At 36.5% G+C, this 15,564-nt stretch overlaps 1 protein-coding gene across 5 annotated transcripts; it reads right to left on the bottom strand.

The window, feature by feature from the left end:
- Positions 1-830: 830 nt before the first annotated feature.
- On the bottom strand, positions 831-15,376 carry LOC112202369 (probable disease resistance protein At4g27220). 5 transcript variants are annotated; one of them, XM_040519733.1, is made up of 15 exons: positions 15,079-15,376; positions 14,756-14,966; positions 14,512-14,617; positions 12,315-12,372; positions 12,130-12,223; positions 9,995-10,175; positions 8,582-9,850; positions 5,638-8,487; positions 4,704-4,871; positions 4,282-4,459; positions 3,656-4,157; positions 2,615-2,765; positions 2,176-2,350; positions 1,589-1,748; positions 831-1,249 (listed from the first exon to the last, which is right to left on the bottom strand). In XM_040519733.1, the coding sequence occupies exons 7-9, from the start codon at positions 9,847-9,849 to the stop codon at positions 4,844-4,846; spliced, it is 4,146 nt and encodes a 1,381-aa protein (XP_040375667.1). In that variant the 5' UTR covers position 9,850; positions 9,995-10,175; positions 12,130-12,223; positions 12,315-12,372; positions 14,512-14,617; positions 14,756-14,966; positions 15,079-15,376; the 3' UTR covers positions 831-1,249; positions 1,589-1,748; positions 2,176-2,350; positions 2,615-2,765; positions 3,656-4,157; positions 4,282-4,459; positions 4,704-4,843. The 5 variants fall into 5 exon arrangements, with proteins under 5 accessions (XP_040375667.1, XP_040375668.1, XP_040375669.1 ...); XM_040519734.1 differs by adding an exon at positions 11,763-11,848 and having other exon boundaries at positions 4,282-4,871; XM_040519735.1 differs by adding an exon at positions 12,918-12,995 and having other exon boundaries at positions 4,282-4,871.
- Between the last annotated feature and the right edge of the window lie 188 nt (positions 15,377-15,564).

The raw sequence follows: 15,564 nt of genomic DNA on the forward strand, positions 1-15,564 counted from the left end.
TACATGGCTGATAGTCGTCTATTGGGGGTCAATAGACGTCTTTTTGGGGGCAATAGACTATTGGGGCAATAGACGTCTATTGGGGGTAAAAAAAACATTTCCGATGAGAATTTCAGCAAATTCCGATGGGTGGCAGCCGGTGACCGGAATCCGGCAACCGGTGACGGGAATCTGGCGAAAGTTAGCCAGATTCCGGCGAAGTCTCCTATAGTTTATCTCTCTTCCATTTTTTTTCTCTCTCTCTCTCTCTCTTTAAGTAACAAAGGGGTGAGGGGCAAAATGGTATTAAAAAAATTAAAAACAAAAAAAAAATCTTAATGGGGTATTAGGGAAAACTCCCTTAGAGTGTATTGAGTAAGAGGGAATTAAAAAAACTTAATGGGGCAAGTGGGAAAAAAATCCCTATAAATGGGGTAAATGGAAAAAAAACCCATAAATAAAAGACCCTCCTTTCAAAAATAAAATACATAAAAGATCCTAAATCCATTTTCGAAAAAGAGATTCCCAGAATCTCTTTTATACCAGTATCATCTTAAACTCGGAGTTTTGAAGATAAATAAGTTGTATTTGGGAAGCGTTCAAGTTTCAAATTTGGTTGCACGATACTAGTATAGTCAGATTGCAGAGCAAGATAAATTTAGTTCCATGTAACAACGTTTTGATTTGAAAAGATGACGGATGATTTGTTAAGTTGAAATCTGCAGGTGAGCATTTGTTATGAATATGTCATAACTTGCAAAGCTACAGAGAAACCAATTGCCAAGATTTCCAATGAAGTCAAGAACACCACTAGCCAAGCCAAATTACAGAAAACAGGACAACAAACAAAATATTATCATCTACATAAATCCATCTTGCAAAGCTAAAAGAGAAACCGAGTACAGGATTTCTGAAGAACTCACAGGACAACTAGCAAAGCAAATTAGAACAGAGGAAACAGAGCCTCAAGGAAAACAGGACTTATATCAAGCAACTTCAGACAGACAAGATTCAAAGCTCAAACTGTTTTATGTCAAATGTGTATCAAAGGAATGAACATTTATTAACTCGAAAGATAAGTTTATAACATTCATTTAACATTTTTCGAAGCCAATTGTGGAATCTTCTTCTGCACCATTGAACTCTCTTTCTGCTACACCTCTCGAGTCGGTATTCCCAGCTGCTATTCGACGCAAGTTTTTATTTCTTGATGAATATATGTATCAACTTGTTCCGACAGGGATACTTTTGCAAAGCAGATATGCCACGCCTGATAAATAAAACCCATGCTAGTTGTAATATTGGTTAAAGATGACGTATAATAACAAAGAAAAATAAGAATATAAGAGCGAAAAAAGAAAATGGTAGTTAAATTTTGCTTGCTGTACTGATACACAGAACTCATTTGCATTATGAGAATGGGAAAGCAAATGAATAAGGAGAACCACATATATATTACCAAATTATTATTATCATCATTTATTTATTTATTTTTTTAGAAAAACAACATTTTCAGTATTTATGGCATTACAAGAAATCGAGGAAACCATTCAATGAAAACATAATAGAAAAGAAAAGAATTTGATCAGTTGATGACACAGCATCATACCTGGACAAAAGAAAATGAAAACGTTTTTAATCATGGAGTTGGAATTGGTTCCTGCTCTGGAAGTCAGAAGCTGAGGGACCATTGCAAGTCAGCGGGGGACCATTACATGCTGCGCATCTCCTTTGAGAGACTTCAGTACATAGCAGATACACGGTTGCATCTAATTGGGAAAAAATATATATATTATTATTAATAAATTAAAAAATAACATAAAAACAACATTTTGTGACTCTATTAAAACATTGTATGTAATTTGCATCACCACTTTACTAGAGTAAAGAAAAATAAAACAATCATCATTGATGTGAAGTATTTTATGTAAATTTGCCTTCTTTGTTATTGATCTAAGATATTGCATTGATTTTTATTTGTACTGTTACTGCTACTGGCTAACATATAAGAAACACCTTCAAGTACATTAGTCAGGCATTTTAATTGAAACTCAGAAGACCTTTAGAACAACTAGTCAACTACCATAGTAAGAGCATAATGAGACCGTGAATCACTTCAATAATGTTGTTACAACTTAAGCATAGAGATATATTCAAAGTATTGTTGAATTATTTAACAATTTTATACACACATACCAGTGGCAAGAATCAAATATCATCCTGATGGAGCATGTCAACTGATCTCTTCATTCTCCAAGGTTCCTAGAATTAATGGCTGTTATAATCCCTGTGGCTGTCTTGAAAGTCACGATCCAGCAATGCAGCTTCAAGCGTATTAATCGGATTTGCAGCCTCACCTAGATGACCAACCCTGATCGTAATGGAAAACAAGTGAAAGAGTGAACTACTTTGACAAAAATTATTTCTTTAAGTAGCATAGCAAGTTCTAATGTATGTTTGCATTCCAATGAAGTCCCCACTTCTAGCAGTTACAATTATCATATGAGTTGATTACTGGGAGTCTGGGACATCTTCTGGTAAGAATATGTTACCACAGCATGAAGTCAATTACGAAGAGCATGAAAAACATACTGATCAAGAAATGAATTCAGAAAAAAGAGATTTTGGACAAAACCTTCTGGCGGGAATCTTCATAAACATTCTCCTGAATGTGAATTAACTACTTCACTTGAATGACTACGAGAAATCTTTGCAACATCCAGTTTTAAAGTCAAAACTAACCAACTCTTCTAGTGTATTAACTGAGCCTGCACAAGTTCATCAACCTGCACCCACATTCACACATAATATAAAAAACAGAGCTTACTTTGCTTTCAAGGGATGGGACTCAGTTAGCTATGCATTGTGGTAGTAGGACTCCAAACTTTGGAAGAGGATCTTTATGCAGAAGACATAAGTTGTTAATAATTTTAATTCAAAATGCTAACACTACTTCTCTTCATCCCCAGGCTAGTTGTAAGTTGTAAACACATATATTTGATGACTGCAGAATCATGACCAGAAAGAATAGTTTCAAAATGCTAACACTTTACACTTCTCTTCCTTCCCATGGCTAGCTGCAATATACATTGATGACGAACAACACTTGCCACACAAAAGCTACTTTCTGGTTTTCTACAGATATTTTATACTATAATATAAAAATATAGGTCATTCTACAGATATAATATATTTTATACTAACAACACTTGGCCACACTAAGATCCCAAAAAAAAAAAAAAATGTATCCACTTGCAATGATCCTCTTTGAAATTTTGTTTCAAACTTACATTTTTACATAAGTAGTTTGTATAAGTACTAAGTAGTGGAACAAAACAATCATCAAGCACATGAACTACTTTACTGTGTGATAGCATCTTTTTTCACAAATTTATTCTCGAACATCAGTTAATTATCAAAATTAAAAAGAAGGAATGATTGATGATTATGATTATGATAACAAAGAAAAATAAGAATATAAGAGTGAAAAAGAAAAGGGTAGTTAAACTTTGCTTGCTGTACCATATGCAGAACTCATTTGCACTATTAAGATATTTGGAATGCAAATAAATAATGAAAACATATGCAGAACTCTAAGTACTTATGACATCGCCACCATTCAATTAAAAGAAAATAGAAAAGAAAAAGGAATTCAGTTCATGACACAGCTTCATACCTTGATGATAGAAGTTGAAGATGTTGTTGATCATTGAGTTTGACTAGGTTCCTGCTGCCAAGGTAGTCAGAAGCAGGGGTTGAAAATGAAAACTGGTTCCTGCTTAAGGAAGAGGTTGAAAATGAAAACCGGGGACAATCCACCACTATCAAGTGTTCCAATGAAGGACACTCAATGTCAACAGCAGCACTTGAACCATACAACTTGGGAAGTCCCATGAAAACCAAGTTCTTCATTTTTTGAAGAACTGTCTTCTCGTTGTTCACTGCTTCAATTACTCTTTCCAACAAAGGGCACCATTCTACTAAAAGGTCTTCCAAGTGAACAAGATTCTGGGCTACATCATATGCGAACAGACTTTGCAGCAACTCGCAACGGTAAAAGGTCAAACTTTTAAGACTCTGGAACATTACGCATGGGGCAGGACCACTACAAATGCTCTTCACTGAATTTGGACCCAACAACTGCATCTCTCTCAGTTTTGATTCTTTCGGCTCAAACCCTTCGCATCCAAACACGTATTCCAAGTTATCCATGCAATTTAAATATAGTTTCTCCAGATTTGGTAGTCTCTGTACCAATTTTGATACATTCTTCAAAATATTACAAAAAGACACATGCAATACCTTGAGATTGAAGAGAGACCCAGGTGGTAACTCACCAACACACAACTCATTAAGGTGGATCAGATCTATCAGATGCAACTCTTCCAAATTCTCAAACACTGGTCCTTTTTGAACTCGTCTTGTTGTGTTCATCAACTCCTCCAAGTACACATAGGAATCACAAAAATAACCACATACTCTGTAATTTGAATTTCAGATTCATGACTTCCATCAAATACTTTTATTTTAGTCAGAGACTTGTGCATAGATTATTCAATTTTCATAATTCTTGGCACTAGCACACCTAAATGATATTTCTGTCAAAGATTTTTACCCACATACAGCCAAACATTAGGCATGTCTACGCTGGCCTCTTGATTACCACGAACAAAGATCGTAGATAGGCCTAGTTAAAATAACAAGCATTAAAATTACATACTCACCACAACTCTTGATCACCTTGGCTGAAACAAAGTGTTTCCAATATCAGTTGGAGGCAACTGCACAACCCGGCCAACAAACAAACCAGAAGCCAAAATGTTCATCGAAAAGACCATCGAATATCTCTTATCTTCTGTTCCCATCAGGGCCTTCTTTTGTTTCTCAGCAATCTAATAATCAATTTAAAATAAATAATTATTAAGGATTCAAGCTCAGAGGTTGGTTTAAAGGGTTTATCCAAAGAAATTGTGAAAATTAAATAGAAGAAGAATAGTTTGGGAAAAAAAAAATAGCAAAAGGCACATAGAAACTGTCTCTGCAGCAGCAGGAGATGCATAGAGGGGGAGATGATGAAGTTTCTTCTTTCTTTTTCCTTTTTTTTTTAATTTATTTTTATTTTTTTGGGGTGAAGGTTCTTTACCTAATTAAATTATCTAATTAAAAAATTACAGAGAAAATAAACAGTTTATTTAAGATTAAATTTCTAATTTATTTGAAAATTATATACTTGTTTTGTCACTCTTAATCTGGACAATTGAAAGTTATAAAAATTCAATGGTCAGCAAATTGTGTAAGAAGCTGTGTAGAAAAAGTGGCGGTATTCAACCCAACCCCTTTGTTTATTGATTTATTTTATATTTTTTGCATAAATCCATCATCTGCTGTAGTTAGTTACCCAGATAAGAAAAAGAATGAATAGTTAGTATGAATGATAGCGAAGAAAAGCAATAAGTTAGCTCTAACTCAATTTCAAATGTCCAAAGATGACAAGAAAAAGGCACTTGAAATTGTGGATAAAGCACTGACATTAAGAAATTCAGGAGCAGCTCTTTAACACCTTTTGAAAAATAAAATCTGAATTCAATCATAATCCTTCAAAGAAAGGAACCAAGAAGAAAAGGAAAGACAAATTAAGTTGATGACACAGCAACATACCTTCTTTCTATAATGTCAAAATGTTGTTGACGATTGAATTGTACTCTGTTCCTGCTGTGGAAGTCAGGTATTGAGAACTGGGGGCACCTCTCCACGTACAAGTATTCTAATAAAGGGCACTCAATAGCACTTCCAGTATTACCATACAACCTTGTGAGCTGTGGTAGCTGTATCAAAGCTAAGCTCTTCATTTTTGGAAAAACAATCTTGCTGTCTATTGTTTCCTTGCTTTCCTCAATAACTCTGTCCAATAATGGGCAAAGCTCTACTGAAAGGTCTTGCAATTGCAAAAGACACTGAGCAACATCAGCTGTGAAGAGATTTTCCAAATCAAAGCATCCTGAAACTACCAAACTCTGAAGGTTTTGGAAAATGGCACAAGGGGCAGGACCATTCCATATCTTTATTAGTTTCCCTAGATTTTCCAATCTCATCTCTTTCAATTCTGTCATAATAATATGTTCTGGCTTAAGCCCTTCACATCCAAAAACATATTCCAATTCATCCATCTCTTCACAAATCAGTTTTTCCAGATTTTGTAATCTCTGCAGCAATTGTGAAGATAGAAGTGCATCCACCAATTCATAACAATGTTTCACCTTCAATAACCTAAGATTGCATAGAGACCCAAGTGGTAATTCACCAACGCATAACTCCTTCAGGCTATCCACTTGAATGAGATGCAACTCCTCTAAGTTCTGAAACACTGGTTCATTTTGAACCCATGTTTTTGTGTTGATCAACTCTTTCAATTTCTCATTGGGCCCAATAACAGATAAATACTTCAGTTCATGTAATCTCCCCCACTCATATTCCATAAGGATGTTACCTAAATCTCGGCAATTTTTATACTGTAGCTTCTCTGTTTTCTTGGTCACAACATCGATAAACCACTCCCACTTCCGTAAGGTATCCATGGTTATGCCAAGGGTCAAGGCTTTTGGATAGTCAGGTGAAGAACTTGAATCCAAATGCCATTTTATAACTGACTGGTCACTGCTGATACATATGTCAAAGCTTATCCATTTCGGGTTACACCTAACAGTTATAGGCATACAATTTGCATCAGAAATGACAACATTCAAAATGTGTAGACCTGACAAGTTAGTTAACTCATCAAAGAAAGCATTAGTTTCCTCTCCTACTCCCATAGCTTTGTTCTCCTCATCTATATTTCCCTCGACTTCACTCCCCTTCACTTTACTCCCCTCAACACTACTCCCCCAGTCCGCAAAGTAGCACTTCATGTAGAGTTCTTCTAGCTTACTGAGGTTGCCTATCACTTTAGGAGGAACTATTTCAACAGATTGACTAGTGAAGTCCAGCAGCTTTAGTTTGGTCAACTGTCCTATTTCTTTCGGCAATTTCTGATGAGGAAATTCTCTCATGCTAAGAATCTTAAGTTGTTTCAACTGTCCAAGTAGGGGTATGTTACTTTCCATTGACAAGCAACCATCTAGGTACAAGGTGTGGAGGCTGGTTAGGAGATTGGATGATGAGGGTAGTAAAGAAATGTTAGTCTGGCTAATATCTAAGACCCTTAATACCTTTAGACGTTGAAAAGAAGAAACTGGGATCCCATTCAAAGAATTACTTTGTAACAAGAGAATCTGGAGTTCTGGAAATCCCAACTCTTCAGGAAGCTCAGGTATTTTGTTCCTCATAAGTGAGATTGCAGTGTAGTATTCAGGCGCATCATTCAGTGGCCAATCCTCTAATTTCCAACCAGCTCTTACAAAAAAATCTCTGTATCCATCCTTAGATAAAGAAATTGATAAGCCAACATCTCTGATGACATCATGCATTCTTACGCATCCCCCGCCCATCTTACCATCCAAAAGTAGGCTATAATCTTTAAGGGACTGGACCACGAGGCATATTGCATCTCTGGCTTGTTGCATGTCGGACTCTTCTTGAAACAATCCTTTCCCAATCCCATACTTCAGCAAGTCTTCTATTTGGATATCATAATCCTCTGGGAATAGGCAGCAAAGCAAGAAGCATGATCTGGAGTCATTAGATTTCAAGTACTCATAGCTTAAATTTATGCTGTTGAACACAACTCTGTTGGATTCAGGATGGGGCGTTCTGGAGAGCTTTAGTCGGCCAACAGCTGCCCTCCATTGCTTCAAATCTTTATTCTTAAGTGCCTTTGCAACTGCTTCCAACGCAATCGGAAGACCAGCACATTCTCTTGCTACCTCCTTTGCAACGCAACAGAACTGGGTTTTTTCTTGAAAAGACATTCCTGTATTCTTCTCAAACAACATCCAAGAATCTTTTTCACTTAAGGTATTCAGATGAATTTTTTCTTGGCAGCACATATCAGAGCAAACATCCTCATTCCTTGTGGTGAGTAGGACCGTGGAATTGCGTCTTTTAAGCTCTTCGAGGCTGGGAATTCCTATGTGTTTCAACTGTATTTCTGCCCAAATGTCGTCCAGGATTATAAGAATTTTTTCTCTGCCCCAAATCTTTGACTGCAATGTAGCAGCTCTTGCAAATTCGTCCGTACTCTGTAGTTTCACCTTCAACATGGAAGCTAATCTTTCTTGAATCTTCCAATAGTTGGGCTTTTGGGATATCACGGCCATAGTCACCTGATGGAAAAGCCCATTCTTTAGTACTTCTCGAGCGACATGTTCCACCATGGTTGTCTTTCCGACGCCTCCCATGCCGTAGATCCCAACGGCAGTATTACCGTCTAGCGCCTTCATTACATTATTCATGGCTTCTCTTGTTGCCTCAAAAGATACAAAATTTCCCAAGGGAAATATACGATCACTTTCAATGGTTTGTATTTTACTGCACACTGATTCCACAATGTGATCGATAACTTCTCTTTCATCCCTGCAAGGATTACGGTCAAAATCATCATGTGAGCAAGTAAATCCAAAAGAACATGTATAATTCCTGGTAATTAAGATTATCTCATGATGCTCACCCATGATCCTTTGTATTACACCCAGAGAAATCGGCAACTGTTCTTAAAGCTTTTCTCCACTCCTCAACCTCTTCTGAACTTTGCCGCCCTGAGTTTTGGTGCTTAGTGAAAGCCTCTGCAAAACAACCCTTCTGAAATCGTACCTCACAAGGTTCGACGTGATAAAAAATTGGTAAAATCCTGTTGTTGTCTTTCATGCATTGGCAAATCTTTACAAGTTCCTTCAAACACCAGCGAGATTCGGCATATCTTTTTGATAAAACAACAATTGCACATTTTGATTCTTCAATTGCCTTTTGCAGAGTTGCAAAAATACGGTCCCCTATTTCAAGCTCTCTGTCATCCTTGAACGTTTCAATTCCTCTCACCTCTTTCAATTCATTGTATAAGTGGGGTACAAAATTCTTACGAGTATCTTCACCCCTGAAATTCAGAAAAACATCATACCTCTGCAAAGGAGCTGAAAAAAGAGATGTAGAGGGTCTGAGGTCCACCGATTCTTGATTAACCTCCAATATTGGCTCAGGGTTTTCCAGCACGGAAGCTGATGATGACGACTCAGCTGAAGAAAGAAGAGATGCAAAGGGAGCGACATCAACTGATTCTTGATTAACTTCCGATATTGGCTCAGGGATTTCCAGCATGGAAGCTGATGATGATGACTCGGCTAACGAAAGAAGAGATGTAGAGGGATCGAGGTCCTCCAATTCTTGATTTACCTCTAATATTGGCTCACGGTTATCCAACATGGGAGCTGATGATGACTCAGCTGAAGAAAGAAGAGATGCAGAGAGATCGATGTCAACCAATTCTTGATTAACATCCGATATTGGCTCAGGGTTATCCCGCATGGAGGCTGATAATGACGACTCGGCTAATGAAAGAAGGGATGTGGAGGGATCGAGGTCCACCGATTCTTGATTAACCTCTGATATTGGCTCAGAGTTTTTCAGCATGGGAGCTGATGGTGACTCAGCTGAAGAAAGAAGCGATACAGAGGGATCGAGGTCCACCGATTTTTGATTAACCTCCGATATTGATACTTCAGCTGATGATGAAGGAAGAGATGCTGGATCATCCTTCCGCTCAGGAGAAGGAGGTGATAACAATGACGAAGATTCAGCTAATGATGAAGGAACAGTTGGTGAATCATCATCTTCCTTCCGTATTGCTTTTGGGCCCCGCTTCATTGGAGTCCATACCCACTTATTAATCGCCATGTAACTGACATATGCAACAATTACCGCAAGAATTGGTTTCCCCTCCATCCTATATTTTTTATGCAAACACACAGAAAAAGCAAACAAAAGAATAAAAAACAACTGAAAATGGATACAACGTACATTGGAGGATAAACATCATGGCAATATGGAATACTACAAGATTCCAAGAAAACTAGGTTATATTACTAACCTCGAAAGAATTGAGCTTCGTTGGCTTCCGCTAGCTGATATGGAATCTGAGAGGTTTTGTGCGGGGACTTTGGAATATTGAACAGATCTTGATAAGACTTTTGAGCAAGAGAAAGCTTGATTCACAAGACAGAATACAACCTCTCCAGCTTATCCTCTAAATTGACAGTATGTTTCAGCCTCTATAGCAATCAAGGAAGAAAAGCAAAGTCTCAAGAACAAGTAAAAAACTTCAACCACGGAAACAAGGTTTAATAGATAAAACTTTGGAGATGGTCAATTAGCATCTAGATTCCAGACAAATAATGGACAGTGAGCTCCTTGATTAATTTTAGTTTTAATCAATGGTATAAGGCATCTTTTATAGGAAGTAACAGGTATCTGTGATTTGTTTAGTCGATCAAAATACTACATCTGCCTCACTGCCAAATCTTAATATATTAGCACATGTTAGGTAAAGCTTGCACTAAAAGAAAACATTGACCATTGATTTGAAGAAAACGAAATACGTTGCTTTCTCTCTCTGGGATAGGGAGTCCAAATGAGAAAAAGGATATTATTCGATCAAAGCTTACACTAAAACTTGGAATCGCAGCACCCAGGCACTAGTTGCTTTAAATTTTCATCACTAATCAGTCTCTCTTTCTTGATAGAACGGGCACCGGAAAGAGCAAAGCTCTCCAACCCATTATTAAGAAAAACTGAAATAGGTTACAACAGAAGAGGAGGAACACGACCTCTCGTAGAGACCTATTCATAGTCTCTTTAATAACAAGCAGTTTGGTCAGCTTTTGAAGGCAATATCATTCACAGTTTTCTTAATTAGATTCGTACCATATGATTCATAGTTGATATTAAGTGTTTCAGAGTTAATTACATTTTCCCTTCTCATGCGGACTCTGACAAAAGATTATGCATTATGGCCAAATACTCTGCTGATTTTAGTTCAGCACTCCATCTTTTATTGTGTTTCCTAACAGTTGTCAGCTACAAAACAAAAGAGAAAAAAAGAAACAAACAAAAAGACCAAAAAGTTTTATTCCGAAAAAAAAAAATGACGTTATTGTTTTCCAGTAACTTTTTATACTTGGGAATTTGAGAGGAATGATACAGTATTACACGCCTGTGATTCTTAATTATTGATGTTAATAACTGTAACCATGTGTAGGACAGCTAGATAGAGAATAGAATATTTGGGAGAGTCTCTGATGAAGACATTTACAATAAGCGCCAAGTAAGGAGTTTTAAATCAACAATTAAATCACTTGCAAGTTGCAAATTTGAAAATAAACTAAAATATAAGAAATTCATCCGATCGTTTATTTAAAAGTCTTTATTTAGTCTTTATTGTAAAAGTCCTTACTAGAGGAAGCCCTAGAATAACTTACTTCTTAAACCTTGAGCAAAGAAAATTTAGACTGTGCAATAATATATGTCAAGTTAGCAGATCATGATGCAATAACTTCAGAGTCGTAGTTGGGACCGAACATAGGGTATCGTTTGAGAATTTTTTTTATTTATTTTTTTTTTTCAGTTGAGAGACCACCAGATGTTTCTTGATCTATTAAAATGCACCTTTAACGTCCTGAATTAGTTTTGGGGTTCTGGAGTGCATAAATGGAACCAGAACTCCAGAAGTCTTTTTGATGAGCAAAGAACACCGTAAAAATAGTTGTGATCGATGACATTTAATTCTGTATTTACGCCCATTCTCATCCAAATGTAGAGATCCAATTGCATAATATAAATAATATAGACCAATTGTCTACCTCATTATCATTCGTTTGTTTAGTTCCAAACTAGGTAATCGAGTCACCTGGTCCTGCAGATTTATGTTTTTTTTTTCCTTTTTTCCCTGAATTCGATAAGTAATAGAACAATCATAACATTAGAGACTTATCCAAACATGTTATTATTTTACGTGTTAAAAAACCTTGTGTTTAACCAGACTTGTATTTACACATTACAAAAAAAGAAAATTCTAAGCAAAAAGCTTGTATATTTACATTTTTCAAGAAATTGATATTCCAACCAAAGATGTTCTTTATGTACAAATTAAAGAAGTGGTTACTTATTACCAAAATATTCTAGCAACAGTTCATCCAATCACTCAGTGACCAAAAGTGTGGAACTTACATGATCGCTGAAGCAAAGGAATGTGGTTTCGTAGCTGACACAACCAATACTCTGCAATCCGGAACTTGTCAATCAACGTGATGTAGAGGTTGACCTACTCAATAAAGAGACTATTGTTAGAAACAGAATCTATCCCAGGCTTGGTAGGGTAAACAAAGGTAGTAACTAAATCCGATCATAATTACCTCTATGTGCTTCTAAATTCCCAAACAAAAACTTCCCTTGTCCACCACAGTCAAGGGCCTAAAAACAAAGATATAAGTTACTCATATCAAAGAAGAGGAAGACAGAATTACAGACATAGTAATTATAAGAACAAAGGCGTCCAGGTGAGGAAGTTCCTCTATAAATGCAGTCATAGTCTGATGTCAAATTGAGCATTGTGGGACACTTTGCAAGAGCCGAAATATTAACCAAAAACTCAGATAACTGCTTAACCCCCACCCATACAGTACTCTTTTCTATAATCAGCACACAAAGAAAAGTACACACGTCCCAAAAAAAAAAAAAACCAGGAATATATCCAAATTCTATCTCGTTCTGTACTGATTGTTTAAAGCTCAAGAGGATTTTGCACAAAGCTATAACGATTCCATTCCTAAATAGACAGACACATACAGGCTCAGAAATTTGGTAAGGCATGCAGTTATTCACTTTGAAGCTCAATAATTGACTGTCAAGCTCGAGATCATCACCATACCAGTACAAGTTTTGGTTTCAATCTATCTACATTATACAAAGATACCATGTCACATTGCAAATGAAGAGATTATGAAAAGTCTTGATACCAGATTCCAGCTTGTTTCTTCTTTATTTCGTCACATCCAAGAAGGTGGTTCATCTAATTCTGTATTTCATGTTCTCTTCTATAACATAGAAAACGTGAAAGACCAATATCATGGAAGCTAGAGTTATTCAGAAATATAGAAATCTATTTGTGCTAGCTGACTTTATATTAGAAATATGTCAATGATCAGAACTATGTCATTATAAAGACCACTGACTGAACCACCAAATCATTCACATTCACAAAGATTCAATATTTTAAAACTTTGTCGTATCAATTTATACACAACAACGCATATCAAATTGGAAAATGAAACTTCATTATTCACAATTGACAGAGTGCGTTTCCTGTCCTATCAATTGATAGGGTGAATCGATTATTACCGAATTACCGCACATGTAGTAGTCTGAATAAAACTTTTGCTTCATTTTTAAACATTCGGAGTAATATAAGCACAAGAACAGTTACAGAGACAATAGATGCAAGCAGAAAATCATTCACATCCACAAAGATTCAGTATTTTACATTTCATCATACCAGTTTATACACAAAAATGCATATCAAATAAAAAAAAAGGGAACTTCATTTACTGATAATTGACAGAATCAACAAAAATTTCTTATGGGGACTTCGTCAAATTCATCTTGGTTCTAAGTATCTTCACGCTTATTGACTTCATCTTACCTTTGTACCTTTGTGCTAAATTATTACAGCAAAATATAAACATGTCAATCATTAATTATGTATATTTTTTTTTTTTTTGAAATATTCAGAGCTATATAAGTAGGAGAGTAAGACAAAAGAGAGTGAAACAAAATCAAAGATTTTTATTTACCTGGCTTATAGATTTGAGCAAACGATACAACCAAAACTACATATCCTAAAGTACTATAGACTTGTCAAAGCTCAAAATCAAATTGCCTTAGTGACTGAAGTGTTTCCAAGACCTTGAACATGGTCATCAGTGGGTTTGTTTTCAAGACCTTGAACTAAACATAGAAACTTTTGCAATTCTGTTCCTAAAATGACCCAGGTTCAACATTTGTAATAACATTAATATTAAACTGTAATTTAACAGTATAAATCATCACTCATGACGGTGAATACTTAAAGTGATGATGACAGATCTGAATACTTGGATATCCTTTTATTAGAAGGTTCCATAACATTGTCATTTCAGAGTAGATTCCTACGTAGTTTGGTACCTAGATCCAAATGTCCAACTGTGCTAGTATTACCAAAAGATATAGAAGAGTGTCCAAAGTATAACTTTAGGCTCTAGCATCATATAAATTCATATAAATGAGTTACCAAAATCACTAATGAATGAAACAGCACATAAATAATGGAAGTTGGGTCAATCTGCATCAAACCACAAAACCCAGAAGAAGAACCTAAGAAAAAACACCAATTAAAAATAAAAAAAAACTCAGGTGCTTCAGATGAATACCCAATTACCCAGATTTCTCTGCTTCTTCTTCTTCCCAAAGAAAAAAGCTTTTATCAGGTCTAATGAAACAAAAACCCAAACCCTACCAAATTGGGGATCAAAACTGAAAACAAAGTCAAAAAAGGGAAAACCACATAGATTATACCTAAGCATGATTCCAGCATCAGTCTTCAGAAACCAACAAAATCAGTGTGTCCTGGAGGAAGAGTTGTGGGAGATCAACCTGACTACGAAAGAGCCCTTTTCACCTCCTAGTCACATACATCCCATCAATATCACAAAGTAAAACAATTATCAAAAACCAAATAGCAGTACGTAAAGCAAGCATTCATAATTCCCTAGAATAAACTAAACTGTGCAATGTAAACACTTTAGTATAGAGAACATACGAGGTGGCAAGCAATTTGCCATCTTGTGAGAAGGAAAAACCAGAAAGCGGCCCGTAATCCCCAATCTCACTGCATCAAGCTTCAAATTGGAGGCCTGCTCTAAAGCCCAGTTGATTTCGGCATCCAAACACTCATCCGGGTCATCCTCTTCCTTCTAGCACGTTGAAGCCGCAAGGCTGCTCTGGGAATCGAGTAGTGAGCAATATGAACCCTAGCTCAAAACCAAGGGAAACAAAAAAACCCAATCAAAACCAAAGCACGCAAAAATTAATAAAACAATAACAGAAATCAGTGAAAATTGAGGTGGGGTGGGGGTTCCAGACCTCCGATCTTCACCCTTGCCAAACCCACAAAAAGGACGAATTGAGTATCGTCCAAAACAAACCCAGACCAATTCCTCCTCTTCTCCTTTCTACTCCAGCTCCAGCTTCAATAGTTGATATCGTGGTGAGGTCTCTCGTCTCTGTTCTGTTATTCCTCTCCACTCTTCGCTCTCACTGTCTGTCTCTGTCTCTGCCCCGAAACACCAAACAGCCGACACCACCGATCAAGGTTCTTATCAGCACATCAATGGCAGGCCCGTAAGTCAAGGGAAAAATAGGAGGAAAATGGTCTTTTCAGCCTTATCTATCCCTACTTCTCTACTATTAGAAATGGAAGCGTCTGTTTTGGTGTCAACAGCTTCACCAAAAAGTGAACTCCCCATATTACCCATCGTATATGAGAACAGTTAGATTTATATAAAAAATATCAAGGAAGGGTAACAACGTAAACTACAGCAAACAATTGAGAAAATATAATACGGTATG

Source organism: Rosa chinensis, chromosome 5 (assembly GCF_002994745.2).
Source record: "Rosa chinensis cultivar Old Blush chromosome 5, RchiOBHm-V2, whole genome shotgun sequence".
Lineage (NCBI taxonomy): Eukaryota > Viridiplantae > Streptophyta > Magnoliopsida > Rosales > Rosaceae > Rosa > Rosa chinensis.

What these genes read in the sequence shown, in the direction of transcription:
- LOC112202369 (XM_040519733.1), bottom strand. Translation starts at nt 9,849, where the DNA reads ATGGAGGGGAAACCAATTCTTGCGGTAATTGTTGCATATGTCAGTTAC. An exon ending in TGTAATACAAAGGATCATGG is followed by an intron (nt 8,488 to 8,581) that starts GTGAGCATCATG and finishes TAATCCTTGCAG; the next exon opens with GGATGAAAGAGAAGTTATCG. An exon ending in TTTGACATTATAGAAAGAAG is followed by an intron (nt 4,872 to 5,637) that starts GTATGTTGCTGT and finishes ATTGATTATTAG; the next exon opens with ATTGCTGAGAAACAAAAGAA.